At 58.5% G+C, this 27851-nt stretch overlaps 1 protein-coding gene across 5 annotated transcripts; it reads right to left on the minus strand.

Annotated features, from left to right (window-relative positions):
* Positions 1-5053: 5053 nt before the first annotated feature.
* Jag2 (jagged canonical Notch ligand 2) lies at positions 5054-27635 on the minus strand. Of its 5 annotated transcripts, none has more exon segments than NM_001414899.1 (26): positions 5054-6682; positions 6841-6997; positions 8151-8282; positions 8823-9071; positions 9461-9576; positions 9667-9780; positions 10278-10363; positions 10442-10469; positions 10894-11010; positions 11100-11213; positions 11313-11426; positions 11631-11744; positions 11821-11973; positions 12052-12202; positions 12926-13099; positions 13212-13258; positions 13349-13462; positions 13613-13726; positions 13965-14078; positions 14234-14353; positions 14435-14565; positions 17804-17864; positions 17962-18213; positions 19685-19742; positions 26693-27043; positions 27228-27635. In NM_001414899.1, coding segments are annotated over 26 exon segments (3744 nt in total). In that variant the 5' UTR covers positions 27294-27635; the 3' UTR covers positions 5054-6185.
* Positions 27636-27851: the final 216 nt, after the last annotated feature.

Genomic DNA, 27851 nt, shown 5'->3' on the forward strand with positions numbered 1-27851 from the left:
CTTTCCACTTACTATTTTCAGGCCACAGGGGACCCTGGGTACCAGGAACTATCTATCCATGGAGAAGAGGGTTCGAGCCATCTGAAATCGGGTGACATGGCCCTGCTTACTTAATTGGCACCAACCAGGAGTGCACACTTAGGCACCCATTTTCCTCACAGATTACTAACTAGGTTCTTCCAGGCCACCCAGTGTGCCTTGTGTGTACATCAGCCAAAGACTTTGTTTCCTTGTCTTTTAAATATCACTTCGTAACCAGGCACAGTTGGTGCACACCTTTAATCCCAGCCCTCTGGAGGCAGAGACAAGTGGATCTCCATGAGTTCGAGACTAGCCTGGTCTAGATAGTAAGTTCTAGGCCAGCAAAGGCTACATAGTGAGATCCCGTGTCTGTCTGTCTGTCTGTCTGTCTGTCTGTCTGTCTGTCTGTCTGCCTCTCTCTCTCTCTCTCTCTCTCTCTCTCTTATAGAGAGATATGATATAGACTTATGTGTGTGTATATCACTTTACCAAACCCTTTTCCATGCTTCATAGAAGCCATGATCACCAGCTGGGAGCATCTTAGAGGTCAGGTAGGCCTCAGCCTAGCCAATGGGTTCCTCCTTTCTGCTTGGTGGGATATCAGCTACCGAGGCTGCTCATTGGCTTGTCCACTATGTAATTATCTTTGATAATTAGGTTGGACAGTCCTCTCCTTTGCAGATCTGTCACCTGCAGTAGTCACAGTGCCTCCTCACCCGGTCACTCTCTGGCCAAGCACCTAAAGACCCTTGTCATCCCAATCTAACTCTGAGGAGCCCAGAGACTGCAGAGGTGTGAAATGCACCATCCCCCTGAACAGAAATTCACCTGCCTCTGCTTCTCAAGAGCTGGGATTAAAGGTATGAAACGCCATGCCCAGCCTCTGGGCTTGTTTGAAATTAGCCTCTCCATCCAGAGTTCTTTCTTCTGTGAAATAGAACTAGGCAGACACTTCTCTTCTGGGTTAACACCAGTTAAAAGCCAAAACCCTGCACCTGAACAGATAGGCCCATGTGACCTTTCCAGCCCCAAGCAGGTTCTCTTCCCTGGTGCCCCTCTCCCACAGAAATAGCTTAACCTGGGGTTTCTCTAGCCTAGAGCCCCCTGCAACACCCCCTGCTTAGTACTGCTCACTCCCTGCCTGCTGCTGCCTTCCTCTGAGAGCGTACCCCATGGGGTATCTCTTTCCCAAGCTGTACCCTAGTCTCGCCTCTGCCACAAGCTTCTGAGTCCTCTGGGGTAGGAATCAGAAAGAATCCTGTAGGGCAGACCCCTTCCTCACAGGACCTCACTTTCCCCTTTGCACACTGGTATAACCCAAACCCCAGATGCCATCAACCTGAGATCTCCAGCCCCTACAGACCTGGACTTCTTGGATGATCTAAGCCAGGGACTGATGGAGAAAGGTAAGCCCAGCTGCATTTAGGAGCGATGACGTCCATCCTGAAGTCACTACAGGGCCAAGCCAGCTTGCTTACAGCTTAGCCTGCAGGGGTTAATGGGCCCAGCTACCCTGGGACCAGGTTCCCATGTAGACTCTCCTCACTGCTCCCTGAGGCTGGTTTCTTCGGGGATTCTGCAGTCAGAGCTGTCGCCAAGCAGAATGAACTGGTGCGGTCCCTTGGGCCAAGTGCCAGAGAAGCAGCCAGGAGGGGGGCCCACTTGCTGCTCACGGCAGTGTGAGAGTAAGAGAAGCATGGACTCGTGCCCTCAGGCCTGTCCTATGCCCACATCAGACTGCCAGCCAGGACTTGGTTCCCTGGGTCAGGATGGCAGCTGGGACTCAGACTGTGCAGACTCCAGATACGTGGGAGCAGAAGGGCAATTTGACCTCAGCTCTGAGGAGGATTGTGTTTCCGTGCTGGGCTAGAGGCTCTCTATCCTGCCATCTAGACTGCAGTGCTGGCCACTGAGCGTGGGTCACCTTACCTAGAAACAGTCGTGGGAAAGGACGAGGCTGTACGTTTTGCTGGAGGAGTGAGAAAGCACCCTCGGTCTACACCCTAGTCAGGCACCCCGCAGAATCCAGACCCTCAACTCTGGAGGCACACAGCCCATACCTGCTGGGATACAGGAAGTCCCCGTGGGTGCAGGAAGCCCCTCAAAGCAGTCCTGTTCAGTGGCCTGCCCCCACACCTATCTCTCCACTATGCGTGGCTCAAATGTCCTTTCCTGGTGGCTATTCTGACCACAGTCGTCATCTCGTACAACACAGCATTTGATGTTTAAGGGCGAGAGTGTCAGACCGTGCTAGGATGCATGGCCTCCAGACCCCAACTGGAAGCAGATCTAAAAGGCAAAGGGCAGACTCCTGAGTCAGTTCCAGAGGTTTGGCTTGATGTGAGGACTGAGGAGCACGGCTTCCTCCAACTTGCCCACGAATTCAAGCAATCTCTCTCTTAGGTTCCCAGGGATAACAAGTAGGACAGGAGGAGGGGCCTGTGGTCAGTTTCCCGGTGGTACATACCACAGTAGGTTCCTGGCAACAAGACGGCTCTAGGGCAGGGAGCAGGTACATCTGCAGCTGGGCCACAGTTCATTCCCAAATTTTGCTCTTCTTCGTCTGGGCAGCAGGATTTGTAGATAGAGGAAGAGGAGCAGTGTCTCCAGTCAGACGGTCACCTTGGAGACTGCAGCGTTCCAGGGACGACACGGATTTCTCTTCACTAAGCCAGGGCAAACCCAAGGCCAGTAACAGCCTCAGGGTGACAGTGCAGGCAGACAGCTCAGCATCTAAGTGAGCTTTCCTCTGGTTGGCCTTCCTGAGGGATGAGCCTCTGTGGAGCTGACTGCCTGGCTCTGCAGAGGCGATGGTCTAGTGTAGGAACAGGATGGCCCTGGGTCGAACCCTTGCCTGCGGGAACCCTGGTGTCAGATGAATGGCCTACATTCCGCTACAGTCAGTGGCCACAGTGAGAGTGGAGACTCCAGACTGAGGGAGCTGTGGAGTGAGCTAGGGAATCCAGACCTGTTAGCATAGCTATGAGCACGAGCTGGCTGTAGCCAGTCTGTTCCCATCCCAGCTGGGTAGCAGGTTACCTGAGTGGAGACCAATTCCCAGCCACTGACAAAGCCTGGCTTGAGCAGGGAGCCGTTTGTCAGAAAGGCCTGGACCCTGAAGTGGACCCGAGACAGTAGACAGTAGATGTGGCAGAGGTGCGGGCCTGCAACTTGTGTACATGTGGGCCTCTAGGGATGCCAGCTCTACTCGTGAACTCGATACACACATCACACGCGTGCCACTCCCACTTTGGCTTCCAGCAGCACCTTACCTTGGGCAGGCATGTAGTAGACATCATCCTATGAGCCATCCCTGACCTATGGGGCCTTCCCTGGCGCCATTCGGGCAGCCAGGAACATGCATACACACCCTTTAGGAAAGATTTAGCAGCACGCGCGTGCGCGCGCGCGCACACACACACACACACACACACACACACACACACACACACACACCTGCTCGTCCTAAAACCGACCGTATTCTCATGGTACTAGGACTACCATGACAGGCCTTCTACCCAGGACTCTCGGCCGCTGATACCATTTTCATCCTCTGTCCCCCAGCTACATCTGGGCTGTGTACGTGTGCTCACATGGGGAGAGACGTATGGGTGTGTGTAGGTGCACACACACTGTGAAGACATGGAAGCCTGAGGTCAACCTTGCAGACCTTCTCAGAAGCCGTCCACCTTTAGTTTGAGGCAGGGTCTCTCGGTCAGTAACTGGACTCGGTTCCCACACTTCTGCAGCAAGGCGGTACCAACTGGACTCTCTCCCTCTCTTCAGGATCTGGTCATCTTCTGAGGATCATCTTCTAGTTCCACGGTATCCACTGAACTTACATGAAGCTTTCATTGGGGGGGTCCATATTCTCTTCCTTTCTGTGGGGTCTGCTCAATTCCAGCCTGTCAGTTCTTCTAAGGCATCTGCTTTGAGCACGGTGAGCAGCCTTGCTCCATGGTTATTGACTGAGAGCCCTACTGTGCACACAGGTGTCTCTGCAGTCTGTCCTTCAGGCTTCTGGTTACAGGCCAGGCTTCCTGTTGGTCTGAGAGTCTTCACTGTTTGATGACCTTATAAAGTCATCTATGAGGCCAGTGGGTAGAATTCTAGGAATGGGGGGAAGTTGGTATTCATTTCCTTCATGCCCTTGAGGGCCTCAAGCTTACCATTTAAGAAACGTGAAGCCTAGGGGCCCCTTTTAGCCAGTATAACCATGGGAACGTAAGTTTCACATCTTACCGAGTCAGGATGAAGACCACCCTCCCCGGCAGCCTTGCGTCTGGACTGCGCAGTGCTATTGCTGGTCTAGCACTGCTCCAAAGAGGTTGGTGGGAAGACGGCAGGTACCGTGGAGACTCATCACATACACTGCAGTGTAGAGAAACAGCACAAGGCATCTCCAGAAACCCTGTCAGGAGCCAAACCAGCTTTTTACCCAGCAAGAAGTATGGTGAGACCCTTCCTCTCAAGAGCCAAGCGATCTTTCTGCTCCTCAGAGCTGAGGATGCTGGCTTTGCTCTTTACCTTCTGCTAGCCTCTGTCCCAGGAGGCAAACACTGTATACAAGCTGGCAGGTGGTCCCTGGATTGGCTCCCAACACCCAGCCCCAACTGAGGCCACCACTGCTCATTCCTTAGTTCCCGAGTTAGATTTAAAGACAAGAGGGAACTGGCCAGAAGTCTGTGGCGTCCTTGGGCTTCCTTCTCTCAAACCTAGGGTCTCTTAGACTTGGTGAGTTCATCGTTCCTGATGGTGTCCTATTCCATAAAGCCCTCTTACTGATGCTTAGAGGTAGGAGGCCAGGCAACCACACTCCCCATACCCTATTCCCCAGGAGGGTTCCCCCAAACCGGTGTCAACTACAACCGGACTCCAGCAGTGCCCGAGCGACAAGTCACCCACTGTGCTGAGGTCAACAGAACCACCCGACCTCAAGGATCCCACATCAACGTGGCCCAACACCCAGGCCATGTCCCACCTCTGCCCGTGTCCTGGCTGCACGTAGAGAAAAGGAACATCACCCAAAGAACAGGGAGGCCAAAACGTTTAAGTTATTAAATCAAATATACAGAGTGATTCATTTAATGTGTACATATTTACAGAAATGCACTTTCACAAGGAGGGTGGCCGGGGCCGGCAGGTGGGCAGCGGCCTGGTGCCCACGGCAAACGCTGACAGCTGGGAGGGGGTCTGTGTGAAGGCACTTGTCACAAGCTTCAATACTGCCGCCGTCCCTGGAGGGACACCGAGCAGTTGGGAAGGGCACTTCTGAAAGCACAGTTGGAGATCTCTGGAGAGTTCTGGGCAGGAGGAAGCAAGGACAGCAGGCTGGAGGGGCTAGCCGAGGCATGGGCCAGGTTTGCTTGCGGCCTTAGGCCACACCAGTGACCTCCAACCCCATTGACAACCACAGGTGCCACCAACAGCTATGGTAACCAGCATCACACGGGCCACCACGGGTCCCACTGACAGCTACAGGCCAGTCCAGCAGCCAGTGCCACTGACGGCCATGGGTGTCACTGACAGCCAAGCCACAAGCCAATAGCCACAGATGTCCCTAACAGCCACAGGTCCCACGGACATCCACAGGCCAGGCCAATTGCCACAGGTGCCACTGACAGCCACAGGTCCCACTGAGAGCTACAGCTAAGACAACAGCCACAGTCCCACTGACAGCCTCAGGCCATACTGTCAGCCACAGGTCCCACTGAGAGCCACAGGCCACACTGAAAGCCACAGATCTCACTGAGAGCCACGGCCCAGCCCACGGGTCTCATGGGCTTTTGGGCCTTGAGCTAGAGAGAAACCCAAATGAGGAATAAAAAAGAAGATTCTGTAAACAGCGACAGCCCGTGGTAACAAACATTATACGATTTGGTGAGAACACAAACACGCCCGCCCTGCTCTCCTGCCACAGTGCGTGCGGACACGGAAACCTTACAAAAATAGCAGTGATCCGAGAATACTCCGTTGTTTTCCGCCTGACAGCCACTGAATAATTTATACAAGGTTAAAGAAACGTAAAAAATAAACATTTGTTTTTTGTTTTTGGTTTTGTTTTTTACACAAAATAAAGAAACTATGCACACGGCCTTGGCCTCCTATGGTCCGGGAGGCAGCGTGGTGCTGGCAAGGGTTCTGGGTACCAGCCTGGAGGCCGGCTACTCCCTGCCAGCACAGCGCACATCCTTGGTGCTTCTGACGGCGCGGTTGTCCACTTTGGGCCCCGGAGCCCAGCAGGCTGGCCTTCCCAGGGAGCAGCTGGGGTCTTTGGTGAATTTGTGTGAGAGGAACTTCTCTGCTTCTGGAGAGTCCCCATCTCCGCGGCTCAGCTCCTCATCCTCCTCGTCCTCCCCACCAGCCCCGTGGCTGGCCGGCCCAGGCAGTGCCTCGCCTGCCCTGCGGGGCGGCGGTGTGAAGTTCTTGCACTGGTAGAGTACGTCCTTGTGGCCCCCGGTTCCCAGACCACTGCTGCCTGGCCGCTCAATGGGGTTGCGGATGGGATTGAGCGGAGCCCACTGGTTGTTGGCGCTCTCGTCCCGTGGTAGCCGGCTCCTCTCACGTTCTTTCCTGCGCTTCCGTGTCCACCACACGCAGATAACCACACAGGCAAGCCACAGCACACTGAACACGCTACACAGCACAGGTACCAACAGACCTAGAGAGAAGGAGAGGAGGAAAACATCCCATTGGTCCACACAGACTGAGCAGGGACTCTCTGGTTTCCACAATGGAGCTCGGTGGCAGCGGACACCTCATCCCTCTGAGCAATTCACACCGGTCTTGAGTCTGCGAGCCCCCACAACCCCAGCTTACCTGTGGAAGAGCCACCCATAACAACTGTTTCCACCTTGACCTCGGTGACAGCCAGCAGCAGTGAGCTGTTTCCTCTCTGGGTGATGGCAGCCACGATGGCATGGGCTGTGCTCTGGATCAGGCTGCTGTCGGGCAGGTCCCTTGCAGGGCTGAAAGACTGTGGCAGAGGATGACACTGGGGGGACGGCCCAAAGGTACCCCCCTTCCTACATCCCAGGAGCCTGTCATAGCCACTGCCCAAACTCTGATCGGGTCCTAGCCATATGTACAGAGGGCTGCCACGGGTAGAGCTGAGTCCGTGCTGTACTACACACGGCAAGGATCTGAACGGGCTTGGAGAACAAGAAATGGGAAGGTCGGTGAAGTTGGATCTTGATGTAGAGATGCGCCAACCCAGATAGATGTGGCCCGGCCCTGCCCCTCTCAAACACTTGTATCCTGTATGTGGGCTGCAGGGCTTTCTCAGTCCACTCAGCTCCCAGATTTGCACCTGACAAGCTACACCAACAAAACCAGCCACGCAACTCTATCTCTTCATGTGTGCTGGCGCCCAACCCGCGCCCAAGCAGTTTTCTCTTCTCCCCTCTCTCTGAACACTGTACGCTGCCATCACTGCATTGTCGCAGGGCTGCCTTGGTCTCCTGCCCCACCCACCCCTTTGCTAACCCCAACCCTGCCTGACCTAGGTGGTCTGCCCTCACCCTGGCTTTCATGGCTACCACTTCCGGAGGTCCTCATTTCAGAGTTCCAGAGCATCCTCTCCTACCTCCTTCCGCACGCTAGGCAGGGATCTATTCTAGACCTGATATCCACGGCTCCAGAAGCCAGGCAAAAAGGAGTGGCTCATGCCACGTCTGAAACTGTTTCCCACCAGCCTGGTACCCATCCTGTCACCTCTGCCTGTCAATTGGTCCACCCAACTCTGTCTTTCATACCACGCAGCCAGCACTGCCTCTAAAGGACAAGCTCCGGTTACCATCACTGGGCCCTAGACCATCCTGGAGATAAACGCCAAACCCACATCCTTGTTTCTTTTCCAGTTAAGCTGCTGACCTTGGTGGTCCCTCCTGCTGCTGTCTATGTGCATACAGCTTCCCACACGGCCCCACTCAGCTGTGGAGGTGCCTGCAGGGATACCAGATCTGTCTCCTATCTCAGTTCCCTCCCAGCCCCCGACCCCGGTCTCCATCCCGCCATGTAAACGCCTCCCCTCCTCAAGTCTGCCACTGTCCTGCAAGATGCCAGAGTGTCGCACGCAGCCACTGAGGGTCTAGAGGCCTTCTCAGGGCCGGTCCCCACCCCACACTCACCACAGCCACCTCCACGGCACTGGCCCCTGAGGATGCGCGGTCACAGAGCAGCAGGAGGAGGCGGTCTCGTGCCGCCGCCCTCGTGGCGGGCAGGGCTCGGATTCCAGAGCAGATGGCGCCCACGGTGGTGCCCTGGGCAGGTAAGCAACATGTTAACAGGGTCTGGGGCCAAGATCTGAGACCACTCGTCTCTCTACTGATGGGGTCAGGGGGCTCCATCCAGGAAGCAGAAGAGGGACAGTGGGAGCCTATCCTGCTCCTGACCCAGTATGTCTGTAGGCAACGGGAGGAGCTCGGAGGAAGTAGGGGTTGGCAGAATGGGCACTGTGAGGACCAAGCTCCTCTGTTCTAGGGAACAGGCAGAGGATGGGGATGGGGCACTATCAGAAACAGGGACTATCCTTTGAATGGCAATCCAAAGTAGAATGGCCCACCGTTTAGGCCCTGCCGTCTAAGCTCCTGGAACACTGGACACGTTAGCAGTCTTGACTGGACCATCCCCCCACCACCCACCTCTCTCGTTCAACAACGCCTAGGCTCAGTGCTTTCTCGTGTGAGCCCACTGGTGGCCATCTATCTGGACATCCATGGGCTTCCGGACTAATGTGAGCTGAGCCATGAGTAGACTATTATCATTCTAGGGGTAAGCGTGGGGATCCTGGGACCACAAACCTGAGGCACTTGGTCACGGTTAAAGTGCAGTGTGAGGCGAGCACAGTTGTTGTCCAAATGAGTGGTCCGTGGCAGACAGGGGGTGCTGGGGGGCAGAGGATCCTCTGCTGTACACTCCCCCCAGTTCTCACAGGGGGGCTGCAGACACTGACCCATGGCCTTCTCCCGGCACTGCTGCCCTGGTGGGCACTGGGCACTCAGAGCACTGGGCTGAGGGGACAGCAGACAAGGCTTCCAACCACACCACACCTGGAAGAGACACACCCAGGAGACACATGTGGATGGGAGGCACAGACAGGCACAGGCAGCCCAGAGAGACAAGGCATGAATGAGTCGGTAAGTTTCAAGCCAGTGTCTCTACCACCCAGGGGCCCGCTCTAGGGAGGCCAGCAAAACTCTACTCCAGAAAGGACTTTCTGTCAAAATAGAAAGAGCTAGGCAGAACTTAGGAGTTCACCAAGAAGAGAGGTAGGCCCAAGACCTCCCAGCTCATCCCCTAAGATGGCCCTCAGGAGTGGGCAGCCTTATTAACCTACACCCCGCACCCTGCACCAGCCTCTTGGTAGCTGAGTGAGCCTACAGGTTCAGATTACTCAGGGTCAGAGTGCAAGAGGGGGCGGAGGAGGGGCTGACCCCACCTTGCTGCAGTCCCGGTGGCCATCCAGGCAGCGGCAGCTGTTGCAGTCTTCTACCCAGGAACTCCCATGTGGGAAGGACACGCCCCGGGACCAGCAGGGCCTCGTGAATATGACCACTGTGGTGAGAAGGAGGAGGTTCAGCATAGTATCCAAGCGAGGGAGGGTGGGTCTGGTGCGTGCCCTGGCCACGGTCACAGGCAGCCTACCTTCCTGGCATCTGGGGCCGGAACGTCCTGGTGGGCAGCTGCAGCGGTACCCATTGATCTCATCTACACACGTGGCTCCGTAGGCACAGGGTGAGGACTGGCACTCATCGATGTCTGCAAAAAGAGCGGCTGCGTTCTCAGGGGTGCGCACCCCACACGGGGACCAGGGTGTTGGCGAGGCAGGGGGCTGGAAGGTTGTACCTCAGACCAACCAACTGACCAACCCACAGCTACCTAGGCTGCCACTCTCTCTGCCAGCCTGAAGCCTTCTAACCCTCAGGTCCTCACCCTCCTCCACTGCCTCTGTGCTCCACTCTCTCTGAGGTGGCCGCACCCACAGAGGCATCCCAGCAGTCAGAGTGAGCGGGAGCATTCCACCCTGCAGCCCATCTCCCTCTTCCCAAGATGCAACTGGCTCTTCAGGAAGGAACTAGGCGCCCACAGGATGCAGACATGAGAATGAAATGGGAAGCAAGAGAGGGCTGTGGCCACATCATCTATCGGGACATGGGTGTTTATGTTCCCCAGCTCTTGACACTGGGGTTGTCAGGAGGGGGGGCCCTAGACAAATCCCCCAATCCCAACCCCTTCTATCCACCTAGGCTGCTTACTGATACGGCAGTCAGGACCCGCAAAGCCAGGTGCACACTCGCAGCGGAACCAGTTGACGCCATCCACACAGATGCCTCCGTTGTAGCTGCAAGGGAGAGGGTGGCCATAAGGGGTCCCCCATGATGGGCCCTGCCCCCCACCAGCCTCCTGGGCCGCCACTCACCAGGGCAGAGGGTTGCAGTCATTGGTGTCTGGATTTAAGGGGAAAGACAGGGCGGTTATTTCAGTACACATTTGCCCAGCACACCTCTGCAGCAGATCTTTGTGTCTGGGGTTCATGGGTAGATACTATCCTGTCCATACCAGCCTGGCACAGCCAGTGGGATGGCTCAGGAAGGCTCAGGACCCCAAGGCAGGCCACCAGGAGTGGGAACTATAGTTGGAATGGGACCTGTGTCTTAGCAGGAGCCCCAGGCTGCAGAGTGATGGCTCAGGGGAGGTAGAAGGACATATGCAGCTCCTGCACAGGGGCTGAATTAGAAAACAGCAGGGCAGGTCTCAAGAGTATGGATGTGTGAGGTGGGCAGGGGGAGGGGTTGGACTTCCAGGAAGTCGGAAGAAGTGAAGTTAAGCAGAACCCACAGGCCTCCCCCACCTGAAGCCCCTCCAGCTCACTGTGTGTGCAGGTGCGGCCCTCCCAGCCATCCCGGCAGATGCAGGAGAAAGAGTCTCCACTGCCCACACAGGTGCCTCCATTCACACAGGGATTGGGCACGCAGCTGCTGTTCTTGGCTGCAAGGAGGGAGAAAGGACTTCTTGTGATGCCTGGGTCGACCCCAACATGGCTGGAGGGAGGCAGCCAGCCCAGGCAGGGTGCTCACCGATCGTGCAGGTGCTGCCCTTCCAGCCTGGGGGGCACGCGCAGCGGAAGGTGTCGCCGCTGTCATAGCATGTGCCACCGTTGCTGCAGGTGTAGGCGTCACACTGGAACTCGCCTGCAAGCACACAGCCGCTCAGCGGGCAGGCCATATTGACCACAGCAGGGTCCTGGCAAGCGGCCCCTCTGCTCGTTTGCAGAAACCCCGGGCACTTACGTGAGTGGCAGGTCTTGCCCTTCCAGCCATCATCGCAGACACAGTAGAAGTCATTGACCAGGTCATAGCAGCGGCCGCGGCTGTGGCAGGGGTCGGGGAGGCAGTCGTTGGGATCTGGGGGGAGGACGCCGGTCAGCGGGGGTCACCGGCGCTGGGGAGGGCTTCACGGAGAAGAGCGAGAGCTGGGCCCAAGCACATGGGAGCCTGGGATTCCACCCCATGACTTCAGGCCCATGCAGGCAGTGCTGAGTAGGACACAGGGGGTAGAGCCAGGCCTTAGCCAGGGGCAGTCCAGGTAAGGCAGGGGTGCAGACTCACTGATGTCACAGAGCTCTCCTTCCCAGCCACTGGGGCAGAAGCAGCGGAAGGAGTCCACTTCATCAATGCACGTGCCCCCGTTGCGGCAGGGCTGACCCATGCAGTCGTCGATGTCTGCAGGAGAGGTCAGGTGAGCTGTCCCCGTGGCTGGCCAGCTTGCCCCACCCCGCCCGCTCTGCGCACCACTCACTCTCATGGCAGTAGGTGCCCGTGAAGCCGCTGTCACAGATGCAGGAGAAGTTTCCCCCAGGCAGGCTGACACAGTGCCCGTGAGGACCGCACACGCCGGAGGGCGCAGCACCATGCGCCCTGGACCCTGCCTCGAACCCACAGCCATCGATCACTGTGGGGAAGAGATGGACAGGGATCAGACCCATCTCCACCCAGGTTCCCACCCGGCCTGAAGGGCTGCATCCCGCACCTCTACAGGCCCCACCAGGGCATGTCTCCCTGGGCACAGAGCAGTTCTTGCCGCCAAAGTCTTCTGGGCAGGCGCAGTAGTAGTCATCCTCAAGGTTGTAGCAGCGAGCACCGTTGAGGCAGGGGTTTGGTTCGCAGAGATCCACGTCCACCTGCAGATAAAGGGTGTCCCGCTCCTGATAAAGGCACTGTTCAGCATAGACAACCAGGCCTCTGGGCCTCAGACCCAGCGGTGCTGAGCTGAGCTTGAAGCTCCCGCCCGCCCGAGAATGCCCGAGCACCATCAGCTGGACGGAAACACCTGTGGGCCACCAGCCCCCTCCTGCCGCCCTCGCCTCCACAGCAGCAAAGCTTCCTCTGCCTCCCACAGACAGCATCCGGTCTTGGCTCCTCCTGTCGGCAGGAAGGCCAGCTTCTGACCCCCATGTTGCCAGGCCGCCTTCAGAGCCAAGAGAGGTCCTTTCTACAGCCAGTACCACCATGCCCCGTGGACCTGAAGCCAGGCCTGGGCCATGGGCCGCTAAGAAGCCTGTGAGTCCAGAGTAAAACCATGTATAGCTCAGGGCATGGGTGGTCACCCAACAGGGGTCAGGGGTAGCAGCCGTGAGGAAAGTCACCTGTTTCTTCCCAGGCCCACCCTTGACCCGTGATGGCCCCACGCCATCAAATACGTGATTCTGCCTTTGGGGAGAGGGTCTTCTTGCAGGCTTCCCCCGTGGAAGGGGGTGAAGCATAAAAGATTGTCCAGACAAAGGGATGAGCCGGACTTTGGTGATACTGTGAGCACCCTCCCAGACAGGCTTCGGAGTACAGAGTGGGCAACACTCCCAGCACACCGTGAGGTGGCTCCCACCAAAGCCCCTCTAGGTTACTACCTCACAGAGCGGACCAGAGAGGCCCCGTGGGCAGTGGCAGCGGAAGCCATCCACCAGGTCCTCACAGATGCCACCCCGACGGCAGGGGCTGCTGGCACACTTGTAGTACTCTAGTTCGCAGTGACGACCTCCGAAGCCCCGTGGGCATACGCACTGGTACCCATTTACCAGGTCCTAGGCGTGTGGACAGGTGGGTGGGTGAGCGGGCCTCATACAACCCTCCCTGATCCCTTCCAGCCACCCTCCACCCTCCCAGATTTGGCAGGACACGGGGCAGCCTCCTCACCTTGCAGGTGCCCCCATGCTGACACTGCCCATGGCAATCGTTGATATCTAGAGACAGAAGGGCACGTGGGCAGGGTCAGGGGGGCCCTCTGTGTTCCCCAGCCCCACCCACCTGCGCCGCTGCCCACCCATACTGACTGATGTGGCAGTTGGCGCCCTTCCAGCCCGGGAGGCAATCACAGTAATAGCCGCCAATCAGGTTTTTGCAAGAAAAAGCATTAAGGCACGGTTTCCCTTCACACTCATTGGCGTCTGTGAATGAGACAAGGGGAGCTGTGGGGCTCCGGCCCCACTCACCCACTGTGACCTGCACCTGGCACCCGCAGCCCCAGTAGTGCCAGCAGTAGCAGACGCATGCATAGCACACAGCCCATGCACAGACGGCCCCCGGGGAGCCCTTACCCAGCTGGCAGGTAGCCCCCACCCACTGCTCCGGGCAGATGCACTCGAAGCCGTCCACCTGATCCACGCAGGTGCCACCCGCCGCACACGGATTAGAGGCACACTCATCGATGTCTGCAGGGGTGGGGAGAGAGAGACAGTTGCGGCCAGCAAATGGGAGGGCGAAGTCAATGGCGTGGGGTGTGGTCAGTGAGAGTAAAGGGACGCAGTACACGGGGGTCTCAGTGTGCAGGGAGGCACAGTGCCATGTAAAGAACCAACTGTTGTTTGGCCACGGTGTCTGTCTGCCGTGCATTCAACCACACCCCCAAGTGCTGCCCACTCCTACCTTGTGAAGCCCCCAGACACTCACCAAGCGCACAGGTGGGTCCACTCCATCCCGACGGACAGTGGCATTCAAAGCCAGACAGCACTTCGTGGCAAGAGCCCCCGTTGGCACACGGGTTGGAGGCGCAGGCGTGCTCAGCTGCAGAACCAGAGCACGGGTACAGTGATACCCCACAGGACTCAAGCACTCCTCCCCAAGCCCACGAGACCCAGAGTTCACTGGGGTACAGCCCACTGTACCCCAATGAAAACCAGGCTCAGCCAGGCTCCACGAGAAACAGCATTCCAACGTACCCCGTTCGCAGTTCTTGCCCAAGTAGCCATCTGGGCAGGCGCAGAGGTATTGGTCAGGCTCGGCGTTGATACAGGTGCCTCCATTGACACAGGGGTGGTGGCTGCCACAGTAGTTCAGGTCTGGGCACAAAGGCAGGGCTCTCAGGGATGGGCCTGGCTTCAGGGCTCAAGGCCTGGCCCTGCCCACTGCCCACCATCTACCTTTGTCACAGAGCAGGCCACCCCAGTTGGTCTCACAGTCACAGTGCCAGGGCTCCACACAGCTGCCATGCACGCAGCCAGGGTAGGGGACACATTCATCACAGAACTTGCCCTGCCAGCCATAGCTGCACCTGGAGAATGGAGCAACAGCTATCAGCTGGGCAGATGAGGAAGGGATATGGGAGGCAGGCACACGAGTGCAGGCCACCCCTATTGGGTCTTGGCCCTAGAGAGCAGCTCTAAACCAAGCAGGGGTTACGGGCCGGTGGCCGGCCTCAGTCACGGGCATTCCCGGCCACTGGCTGAGATGGTCTGCCCAGCTGTCCCGTCACTCCCCCCTGAGCTATTCTAGGACTCAGCTCTGAGCCAGGCCCCACCAGCAGGCGCCTGGAAGGAAGGCCCAGCCGGGGGAGGCCCAGGGGTATAGTGCCAGGTCCTGCTCACCAGGTGCTGCTGGGGCCACAGCAGCAACCGGGATCTAAGAAGAATGAGAAGGATGAAGAGGCATCAGGAGAGATCCAAGGGCTCTGTGACCTTGGGTGCTGCCCATACCCTAACTGCTATTCAAGGGCAGACAGAGGTTCCTCTGACTCCTTGTAATGTCCGACCCAGGGAGGGCCACGCTGAGTGCAGCTGAGCCCAAAATGTAGACTCAAATGAAGATCTTGTCAGAAGCCATAATCTTAAGACCTGGCTCTGACCACACTGTGGATTAGTGTCCCCTCCGGGGAGTCCCTCAGGATATAGGTAAGTGGCCAACACAGAGCCAGCAGGTGAAGAGTACAGGGCTCCATCCAGTAAGGCTGCCCTCTGGGCCCTGGACAAGACTCTGGGGGCCCCTTCCTTAAAGGCTAAGGTCCTGCGGGGCAGGAATGACGTGCAGGCCGCGTCACTTCCACGCTGACACCCGACACAGGAGTTATTTTTATAGAAGGAAAAACCACAGCCCTTCCTGAGCTACCCTGGAGCCACGCACACAAGCAGTCATCAGCCCGGCTCACCCAGGCTCACATAGGGAAACTGAGGCTGGCCCCAGGATCCAGCCCAGAATGTCCAAGGCAGGTCCCACGGTTGGTCTCCCCGCTCTCCTTGGGAGTCTTCTCTCCAGGTGATATGGGGAGGTTGAGGGCAGAGCAGGCTGTGACTAGCCCTGGATCGTCCACCAGGGAACACCAAGGCTTTGAGCCCAGACCCCGTTGAGTCCCAAGGGCAGGTTCTCCACCCTGGGCGGGGCCATCCCACACCAGACCCCACCTTGTGGCTTTCCTGCCAGCCATTCCAGGGCCTGGGGAGGGTGGCAGGAAAGCGAAGCCATCTCCGCAAAAGCATCCGGTCAGGGAGGGGCGACCTCTGATGAAACCTGAGCTCTTGACAGCAGGAGGCCACTTGGCCTCACCCTCTGGCCCACCGCCCCTTACCCCTGCTCCCTTCCCCGTGCTCCTGCCTGTGTGCTACCCACACACAGCCTTCCTGCATGGTGGGGAAGTTGACTCATCATCTTTCATCTCCCTCCAGGACCAACCACACGGGGATGCTGATACAGACTCAAGATGATACACCTTGGGCTCTGGTGTGGGGTTAAGGGTAGGCTCCTGTGTTTCTCCCCATGCCCAGCTCCAGCACACTGCTCAGAGCCAGGCTGTAAAAGACTACCCCCGGGGCAGAGAGCTATCCACATGGACAGTTTCCGCTGCCTATCCTGCCCTCGTTTCCCACCTTGGATGTGGCTCCTGGTATAAGAAGCTGGTCCATCCTGAGCCAGGTGCCCCTCATACTCGCTGCCTTGAGTCCTCCTAAGCCTTGCCTGAAACCACACCGTGTGCACGCGGCATTGGGGACTTCTCCCCTGCACATCCATTTCATTCTGCCCAGCAACCAGCCCAGCAGCTGAGCGCATCACCATCCGGGCCAATGCCACCATAGCCCCCAGCCCACCTCAATTCCCCACTCCCTGGCTATCTCCTTTAGACCAAAAAGTACACGTGCCTTGTTGTCCTCATCAGAAGAGATCCAAGGGGTGTACCCATGGCTTAGAGGGCACCTGGGGACAGTGAGAACCAGGATGGCAGAAGGGCCTCACAGGCCTACAGCTGTGGCTCCACCAGCCTGAGAAGCCCATCTTCATCCCTTTTCCTACACCCTCCAACCCCGCAGGGCGGCCTCCCCAATGCACACACCTCAGAGTGTAGAACCTTTGCTTCTCTCTCTCCTCTACCCCACTAACTTGACCTCACCACCTCCATAATACTTCCGGAGCCCCAATGGCTTCCACTCTGCTCTAGGCTGCAGGACCCCCTCTAGGCTCCTTACCAGTCTGTCTGCGGGCCTCCAAGTGCTACAGGCAAAAACATTCCCAGCCCCCCTTCTCCACCTGACCTCTGCCACATTCTGTGTTGCCTTAAGGCCAGGTCCATCCAAACCACCCTGTTTTGTACGCACTGGCCTGCCTCTCCCACAGCCATCCCTACCTCAGCCACCACCGCTCCACAGTTTAGTAGCTCAAGCTAACAGGCTTGCAAGGTACTGCTTGACCGCACCCTCTCACTCCTATATCAAACTCATCATCAAATCCCTGCTCCTGAGAATGTCTGCGGGTCCAGCCCGCCCCGCCACCCCACTGACACATCACTCTCCTTTTGCAGCCTCCCATATACCTTGCTCCTCACTGCCACACTGTGTGGCTCTCCTCAGCCTCTCTTGATAGGGCCCCTCTTCCCCCTGGGCCTCTCTCTGCAGAATCATGCCAGTCTCTGCCACTAGCACGCCACCTTGACTTGCTACTGTGCTCGCCTGGGCAGCGGACTCCTCACATTTATGTAGCATTCATGCAAACATGCACACATGCACACCACATACACTCACCACCCACCCACACACACAAACACACACACACACACACTCATGAACACTTGTATATGCACAAACACTTGTGTACAAATGCAAAACATGTGTGCACACGTGCATGCACATACATATGCACAAACACATGTGCACACACTTGTACGAGCACATGCCTGCATGCGCACACACACGTGTACAAATGCATGCACACACACATCACTTACACGCCACATACATACAGCCCCTTAACCTCTGCCTCTTAGTGATGTGACAACCTAGGGCTACCCTCCCTTGTCCTATGGAGAAAATGCCACTGGACACACCACATGCTCAGGACAGTACTGCCCCCTTCACCATGGAAAGGGCAGGGCTCCATTCCAGCTCTATAGCCTCTGACTCCCTGTGTGGTGGGCAGCTGGCATGAAGAGGCACATACTCCATGGCCTGGGAAAGGCCACAGGGTGCCCCAGCTGCTGCGGGCTCAGCAGCAGCTCAGGTGAAGGAGAGAAGGGCAGGCGTGGTGCTCACCTGCACTCCCCAGGCACAGTGCATCCCCCGTGGAGCAAATTACATCCTTGTTTACACACGGCTGGAACAGAGGGGCAGAGAGAGGCACAGCTGCAGCCAGCCATGCTAGCCCTGCCATGTGCCCGTTCCCATCCCACCCCGGGACACAGACCCCTCACCTTCTTTGCACTCCTTGCCCATCCAGCCATCCATGCAGGCCTTGTTGCCGTACTGGTCACAGGTGTAGTGGCCGAAGAAGTCGTTCCGGGGCCGGCAGAACTTGTTGCAGGTGGCACTGTAGTAGTTCTCGTCACAGCGCACTCGGATCTGCAGCTCCAGGTGTGCCACGTGGCCGCTGAAGTGCAGGCTCTTCCAGCGGTCCTCAGGGTTGATCATGCCAGCATGGGACACCCGCTCAATCAGCAGCTCCTCTTTGGGAGCAGCCGAGTTAGCCAGCAGCAGCGGCTACCCGGCAGTCCCCCAGGAATGCCACACAGACCCTACCAGGCAGCCTCAGGGACAACAGGGTGGCCGGGCACAGGAAGGCTGCCACCCCTGCAGGAGCCAGGGGCAGAGGGACACAGTCCAGGCCCCCACGAGAAGGCTGGGCAGAAGCTCTAACCAGGACCCTGTAAGCTAGCACTCCCGTCCCACTCTCACAGAGATAGGGTCAGGAGGGCTGTCCGCCCTAAGCTTCCTTCCACACTCACGGGCACCACACCAGCCCTGGGTCACCTTTCTCTCCTCCTTCCTGTTCTGCCGCTGGCTCCCAGAAGCACCCTACTGATCCACCCTAAGACAAAATTCTGGGACCCTAGGTCGGACTTTCCACAGCTGGGCCTCCTGCTGCACGGAAGCAGGCTGTCCAGCACCAGCCGCTGCTGTCTGAGGTTTTCTATGGCGGCTGCTCCTACAGTCCTCCTGCTCCACGTTTTCCTCCTACAGCCCTAGCTGGGCACTCAGTGCCTTGGGCTAGACCTCTGCCAGTGGGCTTTGTACTTTTTGTTAAGACCCCTGATTGCCTTCCTTGGACCTTGGCTGACCCCTACTCTGAGCTTCCTGCTCTCCCTGTTTGCCTATCCTTGGCGACATCACTGGACCTGGGTTTCATCCTGATCATTGTGCATTGCTCTAGAAGGTCTCAAGGGTTACATGTGATCATAACCTTGGGTCTACTCTAGCAGCCACTCCGTGCCTCTACCTTAGCCCCTCAAGCTGCCTACTTCAGCCTCTCTGTCCTGATGCACTCAGCACCCTCTTTGTTGGCCTTTGTTTTGGCCTTGCAAACTCTTGTCTGCACGGCAGCCAGGACAATACATCCCCAGGAAGAGGCTCCCTACTCCAGGAGCCTGCTTGACCTGCGCCCAGCCTTACTGACTGCTTCATCCCCCAATCACAAGAACTCTACCCTGATCCTCCAATATTCACTTTGATCTTGTCTCTGGGCCTTTGTACTCTACTCTGCTCGAGGAGCTTCCCCATTTGTCCATAGAAAACCTCCACCTCTCCACTAAAAGGCTGAGATGATCCCCCGGCCACATACACAGACCACACACAGAACAGCCAGCTTTGAAGCGGTGACCCTCAAGCTTCATGCTCTAATGTTCTAAGACAGAGAAAACATCACAAAGCCAGAGAGCGGCTTGAGGGTGTCCCATTCCCCGGGGTCACCAACATGGGCCTCAAAATTGTGCCCTGAAGACACCAGGAGAGAAGGAGCAAAGCCACAGGTGTGGAGAGCTCCTTTTGTTGGAATAAGACCTTCTAGCCTTTTGAGTCTTTGCTCCCTAGCAGACAGAGGGCCATGAAGCTGGTCACAAGCACTCTGGCCCAGGGGACCAGAAACTCTTGCTGGCAGTCTCCCCCCACCCAGCCGCTTCCCCCAGTACAGGGCATACTCACCATCTGGTGTGGTGTCATTGTCCCAATCCCAGGCCTCCACGATGAGGGTGAAAGAACGCTGCAGATGCAGAGGGGAGCTGGTCAGGTGCCTGAGGCTCCCTCCCACCTGCTGCTATACAGGATGGGGGCAGGGAGCAGGACCCTGGCCATTTTGACTCTGGGCTGCTCAGGCCTAGCAGAGAACTCCTGTCCCGAGGTTCTGCGGTACCCTCCCATCCCCATCCACTGGCCTAGCTCCTCTACAGACCCCGCAGATTATCCCTGGCTGCACCTCTCTGGAAGCTTTGGCTCCTTGCTCTTGGGGTCCCCAAGGCCCAGTTCAGCTCCACCCTGTGCAAGCTCCTGAAGTCAGCAAAGGGTGAAGGGAGGGAGGGGCTCAGGCATCTGTGGGCAGAGCACTTCCATTGGGAATATATCCCTGCACTTCCCTGAGGTCTGAGCTGGAGTTGAAAAATCACATGGTGCTATACGCTTTAAGCCCACTTGAGAGGGAGGTCCCCTGGCTACACGGCAGTCACTCTACCAGTCTCGTGGAGGGGCTACCCAACAGAAACAACAACAGAGACTACACAGTCAGTCTCATTACTGTCACCCCAGGGCAAGGGTTAGGAAGGTCTCTTGCTGTACAGGTGGGGGATACTGAGGCTCAAGAGGCGTCGTGCTGGGCACAGCCTCAGTCCATAATCATGGCTGGCCTTCACCATCTGTCCCTCCTGCCCCAGGCTATGGTGATGAGTACTGCTGTGATCCGTTACCTTGGCAACAGAAGACTGCCCTTGTGAGAAGGTAGTCTGAGCCCACCCTGACCTTAGGCACCCCTTCCTCTGCAGCTTGCCTATGTTGAGGAAACCTCGTGCTTTCCTAAATGGTTGAGAGTCACTGGCCATTCCTCAGCCCTCAGAACCCTCCCCTCCCCAAGACTCACTGGAGCCCCATCTAACCTGGGCTAAGCTCTAGGCTGGCTTTCTAGAACTTATTCCCTACTCAGCCAGTCATAGCCAGCCTCACAGGGCCTCTGTGTTAGAAGACTCTGTCCTTCCCCTATCTGTTGGCACCTCAGCACGAACACTCTCACCTCCTACTCTGGTACCTCCTCTAAGCGTCTGTCATCAGACATAAGGCCTGTGCCATGTGAACAAGGCCAAAAGCAGGGGTTGGGGATTTAGCTCAGTGGTAGAGCGCTTGCTAGCAAGCGCAAGGCCCTGGGTTCGGTCCCCAGCTCTGAAAAAAAAAAAAAAAAAAAAAAAAAAAACAAGGCCAAAAGCAGAGAGCCACTGGACCCCTGCTTCCAAGAAGCCACTACCAGGTTCCTTAATACCATCTGAGTCCTCCTTAAATCCTCTTCCCTGTTCCCATTTCCCATTCCCACCCTAACCTGCTCCTTTCCCTGGTTTCTCAGCAAGCCTCCTAGCCCTATGCACAGAAGCCGTAAGGAATCCCTACTGGGCTCTCCTCTTCTGACTGGCTGCAGGCTCTCCAGGGCTCTCTACACGCCGCCCTAACCACCTGGAAAGCCATCCTCAGGGCCTCTGTTTGGCCAAGGCTAGCTCCCTGGAGATAAACGGGGTCCTCAGTCTCTTCCCAGGCCTTCCCTGCCCCTTCAGTCCTTTACCCGCCTACTCATTAGAGTGCAGAGCAGAGTTCAGACTGCCTACAGCCCCTGTACCAACAGATGGAGGCAGAGAAAGTGAGGGACAGGCCCAGGTCATAGAGCCCCAGGAGAAATAGGCCATAGCCCGAGGGAGGAAGAGGAGCGATAAGAGGAGGAAGAGAGAGGTGGAAGAGGAGGAAAAAGAGGAAGACAGAAGAAGAGGAGGAACAGAGAGGAAGACAGAAGAAGAGGAGGAACAGAGAGGAAGAAGAGGAAAAAGAGGGGGAAGAGGAAGAGGAAGAAGAGGATGAAAAGGATGAGGAAGAAGAAGAGAAAGAAGAGGAGGAGGAGGAAGAAGAGAAAGAAGAGGAGAGGGGCTGGGGATTTAGCTCAGTGGTAGAGCGCTTACCTAGGAAGCACAAGGCCCTGGGTTGGGTCCCCAGCTCCGAAAAAAAGAACCAAAAAAAAAAAAAAAAAAAAAAAAAGAAGAGGAGAGGAGGAGGAGGAAGAGGAGGAGGAAGAAGGGGAGGAGGCAGGGCCAAGAGAGCAAAGAATGTGGAACAGAGAGGGCCATAGCACAGGGTTCCAGAGACCTCACTGGATCCCATCAGAACAAGTGGGCAGTAAGATTTGAGGCCATCTGGTTTTACACTCGCTCAGCTGTTGCATAGGAGCAAGGAGCTGATATGCTGTGGTCAGAGGACAAGGCCAGACTGGGCCTGAGATCACTGCCATTGCTGCTGCTGCTGCTGCTGCTATGGGCCAAGCCCACCAGCTAGGTTCAGAGGCAACAGCCACAGGGCAGGCGTAAGATTCCCTGCACACACCTGCGCTTCGGATGATCCAGGGAACACTCCCAGGGAACCCACGCCAGACACACAGGTAGGGTTACCAGCACCTCAGCCTGAGCCCAGGGCTCCGGTTACCTGCTCCCGAGGGGATGTGGCCCGCCCGCCGCCCGAGAGGGCCTGTCGCCCGCCAGCTGGGCTCCCTACACCTGGATGGCAGGAAGTCATCCAGAGAGAACCTGAGCCAGCAGGCAGGCAGCACCTGTGGCTTCACCCCACCTGCCGCAGTGGCCCCCCAGCTCCTCCCTTCCCCCAGCTTCCAGTCCCACATCCCTTACTACAAATGGCTGTGTGCATCCCTGCCTGGGAACCCAAATCCTACCAACTGACAGAAGGATAAAGGCGACTGGACTGGGCTGGAAACCTGTAGGATCTTGGGGCTCTTGAGTGGGTGGGGGGGCTGGGAAGACTGGAGGACTGTGGGAGAGACAGAGAGCTACCACCTGCCTGGGCTCACCAGAAAGCAGTCAGAAAATCCTGGTCCCTCCTCCTAGGGCAGCCCTCCTGGGTCACCTGCCTGACAGCTTCTGGAGTTCTATACAGTAGAGCCTCTTCCCAAAGGACACACCCCCAGCCAAGTCCATCACTGCTCAAACGTCAAGTCTAACTGTAATCCCCTCGCCCAGTGCTTGCATAGAGCTAAAGGGACAGCAGACAAACACAGGAAAGGCAGACTGAGGGCCAGGTGTGCCACTTGGCCCTGTGGCCAGGGTACTCAGTGGCCCGGCCTCAGGTACAAGGCTTGTTCTGCTCTGGCTGGCTGTCTTGGCTCCTGAGAGAGCTCAACGCTTGCTGCCAATGTACAGAGCTGTAAGCACAGACACATTTCCTGAAACCAGAGCTTTGAAGAGGCCTAGGCCTCTGTTACCTTTGTCACCCAAGCGATAACCCACCCTCTTAGGCTCTGGGTCTCTGGAGCACGGGAAGAGACAGTAGGCCAACCCATGCCTGAGCTTGGACAGGTGCACCCCACATCCGAGACCAGCCAAGGCCTAGCCTAGGTGCCCTGGGTCACCCGCTGCTGGTTCCCAGGCTCCTGCTGTGAGGGAATCAGCCAGCCTGGGATCAGGATGGATATGGGACACCCAGCTCAGGATGGGGTGTATGGACAGGGACTACTAGTTCAGGCCTCGGTCTGCTAATAATGATTCCTTCTGGGTTTGGGGGTGATTACGGTCCCTTACTTTCTTGCTGCCAATGTCCTCTAGCCTGAACTCTGGCCTGGCTCCCCAGAATCTCCTGGTGGCCCAGCTCATTTCCCATTCCAACCCACACGTACAGCAGTCACCCCTCGCCCGTTACACTGCAGCTGCTTCTTCCATTCACTCCTGTGGGCCAGGGACTTAGGCCCAGTCCACTTCTATGTCTGAATCCTCCACTGGCCAGGTTAGCACTTTCTGCCTCATGGAGCCCCCCACGTTGCTGGCTACGGAAAGTCTTACCAGGCCTCATGCTACGTGGCCTTGATCAAGACACCCAACCTGTAAGGGAGATGGACCGTCAGGTACAGAACAAGGGAGCACCTGCCCCTAGGTGCAACCAAGGAGGACTCTTGGTCCTATGGGGAAGGTGTGAGAGGCACGTGCCTTAGTGTGGGCTATGCTGAAGAGGCCATTGTCCTTCCCAGTCCCAAAAGGCACAGAGGGCAGGGTGGTCCTTCGGTGTACACGAAAGGCACACATTCTAGAATAGCCCACCTTGGTCAGGTAGGGTCGGGCCCTTTGTCTGTGCTCCTAGATCTGTTCCAGCACCCGCGGCCGCCACTACCTACGACCACCTTCAGCCCTCTGTCCTACTGACCCCCTTGCCCTGCCTCCTTCCTCAAGCACACACATGGCTGCGTGCTAGACAGCCAGTAGGGGGAGAGGAAGCACAAAGCTACATTGGGGACTTCAGGAGAGGGCAGACTGGGCAGCCTCAGCTAGCTTCAGGAGCCCCAGTGTAAAAGGCACTGTCTCTGTCTCAGGGAAGGGCTGCCAGGTTTGACTCTTCCTGCCTCAGAAACCAGGGCCGCCTCAGACCCACTTCCCTCCCACTCACGACCCCAGAAGCACCACGGAGCCCACACTCTACTGTGCCACCAGTCTTCCGGCTCTGACAGTGCATAATCATCGGCCTGTCCCCAAGGAAGCAGACTGGAGCAGGGCTGCACCCTGGGCTCAAAAGGCAAGCCGGTCCAGGCAGGCCTGCAGGTGAGACCTCTTCTCCTTTGGCAGCCTATCCCTAGCACAGCCCTCTAGACGGGCCAGCAACCACCTTGCTCCTCATTTAGCCAACGGGGACCTCCCGAGTATGCCAGCCACCAGACCCCAAAGGAAAGCTTCCGCTCTTCTCAGAACTCTCCACCAACCACCTGCTCAACCCACAGAGCTCAAGCATGCGTGCTGAACGTGGCCTCCCCGCTGCTAGGTATAGGCAGGCACCAGAGCCGCTCCAGGGAAAACATACATCTCCTGAGGCCATCTGCAACATGCACAACTGATGGGGGTTGCTGCGGCTTTCCACATCGAAGAATCCACTCAAAGAGGCTCTGAGACACACGCGAAGCCACAGCTACCTCGGTGCAGGCATAGCTGTGAGAAGGCTGTGCCTGCTTGCCTTCCACACTGACCAGTCTTTCCACAGGGCCCTCCACCAACCCCAAGGAACCCAAGTCCCAGCTGGTTCTTGCTGTCCCCGGGTACCAAATGCTCCAGTGGGCACCTGGATTCCAAATGTACCCTGGCCTATGGGACAGAGACGAACTTGTGGCAAATCAAGCAGTATGGCCGCAGGGCTGTTGCCAAAGAGCGGAAATACCAAGGTATTGGCATCACGGCACCAGCTCCGTGCCTGGCAGCCAGGTCATGCGGCAAGACGGGAGAAGGGGAACCAGGACTGCCCCCCCAAACACAAGATACCCTTCAACCTCCAAACTGGTATCCAGGCTAGAAACCTGCCTGCTCCTGAGGCATCTGAGGAAGGCAGATGGGAACAGAAAGTTAAAATGTCCCCAAGACCAAGTACCAAGACACGAAGGAAGGCAAGGGCCTGTCCCATCCCGTTCCACACCAACCGGCTGGCCAGCGGGGCAAAGAGCCACGAGGGACACGCGTTGGCCCGCCACATTCCTCCAGGCCCTCCCTGCCCCCACACCCACTGCTGCCAACTCGAGCAGAAAACACATCCTCAGGTAGCGATTTGGAGCCACGCTGGCTTGGGCCCAAGTGCAGATGACAGGCTGTCGGCCCTGCTCAGACCTGCCTGCTGTGCTGCTGTGGGGGCGAGGGGGGCAGGGCCAATAGTAACTGCCTAGGGCCCCTCCCATGCCTGCCCCTGCCTTTTTCCAGCTCAAGGGTAAACTTCCTATCACAAGCCCCCAGGGTCCAGGATACCTGGCTAGGCAAGGGGACCCTACATATGGGGCAGGAGCCTAGGGGAGAGATACCGATGGAGGCACAGGCTGGGTGGCCTCAAAAGAGAGCTGTCCAGAGCTCAGAGCAAGAGCAGAGCAGGGCAAACCTGCCCATCCATGCCTGGCACCCAACGGAAGTCTCTTTCCGGACCAAGGCACCAGGTAGACCCACTCCCATGGCTCTTCGTAGGTGGACCAACCCCACGCAAATCAGTTAGGGAAGCTCTTGGGTCATTGCCTGATACCCCACTCTACTCCCTAGTCCCAGGCCTCCAGAGCCACCCTTACCAGCTGCTTTTAACCGTATTCACATTCACGTCTGCGCCTACCTAATTTCACACCTGCAGACAATCAGATATGGGTACCATCCGGGTCCAGGAAGTGAATAAAAGCAAGGCTCCCTGCTCCCAGGCCTTTCCACCATAGGCACCGGACCTGTCTCTCCCAAAGCTGGATCCCCACCACCTTTCTTCCTAGCATGCCCAGGCTTGGGTTCCTGCCTGACCTGACCACCCCTAAACAGACAGGATGCTTCCCAATTCCAGAAACTAACAAGCAAAATAAAACATCCGCAAACAGCGGTGCCACAGAGGGTTACGACTGGGAGCCTTGTTAGTGTCTCTTCCCTTTCGGAGGGGGGGGGTCTTTCCATCTATAGCAGCTTCTGCCAACACACACAATCAGGCCATCCCTGCGCAGGTCCCAGGCGCCTGTCCGTGCCCCCGGGCATCCAGGAAACTGCAGGGCAGGAGCAGGCTGGCCGCGGGCCCGGACGGCTCCGCCAGGGCCTGCCCCGGACCAGCCCCAGCACGCGCAGCGCACATGCCTGCACAGCCTGCCGGGCCGCAGGCGCCTCACACCTCCCCACGCATTGACACGCGCAGGACGACGTAAGCACACTCCGAGGGCCGCCGTGCACGCGGACCTTGGCCACCCCACCCCGTCGCGACCCCAAGCCTATCGGGCCCCCGGGAACCCCGCGCGCCCACGTGGCCAGGCGCGAACCTGGTCGCCAGAGCACGCGCCCCAGGCCCGCCCGCGGCGCGGCGCCCCCTGCCGGCCCCGCCCCGTCTGGGCGCGCGCGGCCCGCACCCGCGCGGCCGCAGGTGCTGAAGGGACCGCGGCGGGCGCCGAGGCGCGTAGGGAAGCTGAGTGCGGGGGAGGGGCGCACGTACCGGCCAGGCGAACTGAAAGGGAATGACGACGAGGCCCGGGTCCTGGTGGCCGCCGGTCCGAGACCGCGCGCGCGCTCGGTCTCCCGCAGCGCCCGCCGGCGGCAGGTAGAAGGAGTTGCCACCCAGCACGGGCGTGGCGCCGTAGCCGTAGCTGCAGGGCCCCGTGGGCGTCACCTTGGCCTGGTACTCCTTAAGGCACACGCGCACGTACGTGTCGCACTCGTCGCGGCCGCAGCCCCCCGCGCGCGTCGTCCGGCCGTCGCCGTCACAGCAGGCGCCGCTCAGCAGCTCCCCGTTCACGTTCCGCAGCGCGCTCAGCTGCAGCTCGAAATAGCCCATGGGCCGCGTCGCCTAAAAATAAGGCAGCTCAGAGTGCAGGGAGGCGCGGGCCGGGGTCGCCGACTCCACCCCGCCCCCACCCTCGCGCCGTTCCTAAGGCTCCGGACCGCGGCCGCTTGTGCGCCGCCTGGCCCGGAGGAGCGGCCCGGCCCGGTGCGCCCCGTCCGCGCCCGTCGCCGCCGCGCGCCCCGCTCACCTGCACGCATAGAACCAGCAGCAGCAGCAGCCGCCGAGGCAGGCGTCCCCAGCCGCGTGCCCGCATCGCCGCCTCGACCCCGCCCGCGGCCCCGCCGCCGCCGCCGCCGCCCGCGCCCGCTATAGCCGCCGCGCCGGCCTCCAGCGCCCGCCCGCCCTCCGAGCCCGGCGGCGCACAGGCGGCGGCGGCCGCACAGGCGGCGCGGGCGGGGTCGAGCAGTGCGCGCGGGCTGCGCGGCGGGCGTGCAGGGGAGGCGGCGGCTCCGGCTTACTGCAGCCGCTCTCCGGCGGCCGGCCCGGCTCCCACCCGGCGGCGGCGGCGGCGGCGGCGACGGCGGCGGCGGGTCCTGGCCTCGGCTCTGCGCGCCCGCGCTCCCGGCACCGCAGCCAACAAGTTCGGGACGAGACTGACAGCTCGCTCGCCCATTCGTCACCCGCGCACCTGCATATGCATGAGGGGGCGGGGCCTCGCGGTGGGGTGGGGCCGTGGGGGGGTGCTGGGGGCACCCCGAGCTTTAAAGGAGGCGAGGGTGCGGTCTGTGCGCGGGGCGGCGGGGCGCAGGCCACCGGGCTGTGGGTTCTCCTGCGCCCAGGCTCGCTGAGGTGGGGCCTTTTCTGCTACAGA

The sequence above is a fragment of the Rattus norvegicus genome, chromosome 6, assembly GCF_021556685.1.
Source record: "Rattus norvegicus strain SHRSP/BbbUtx chromosome 6, alternate assembly SHRSP_T2T, whole genome shotgun sequence".
Lineage (NCBI taxonomy): Eukaryota > Metazoa > Chordata > Mammalia > Rodentia > Muridae > Rattus > Rattus norvegicus.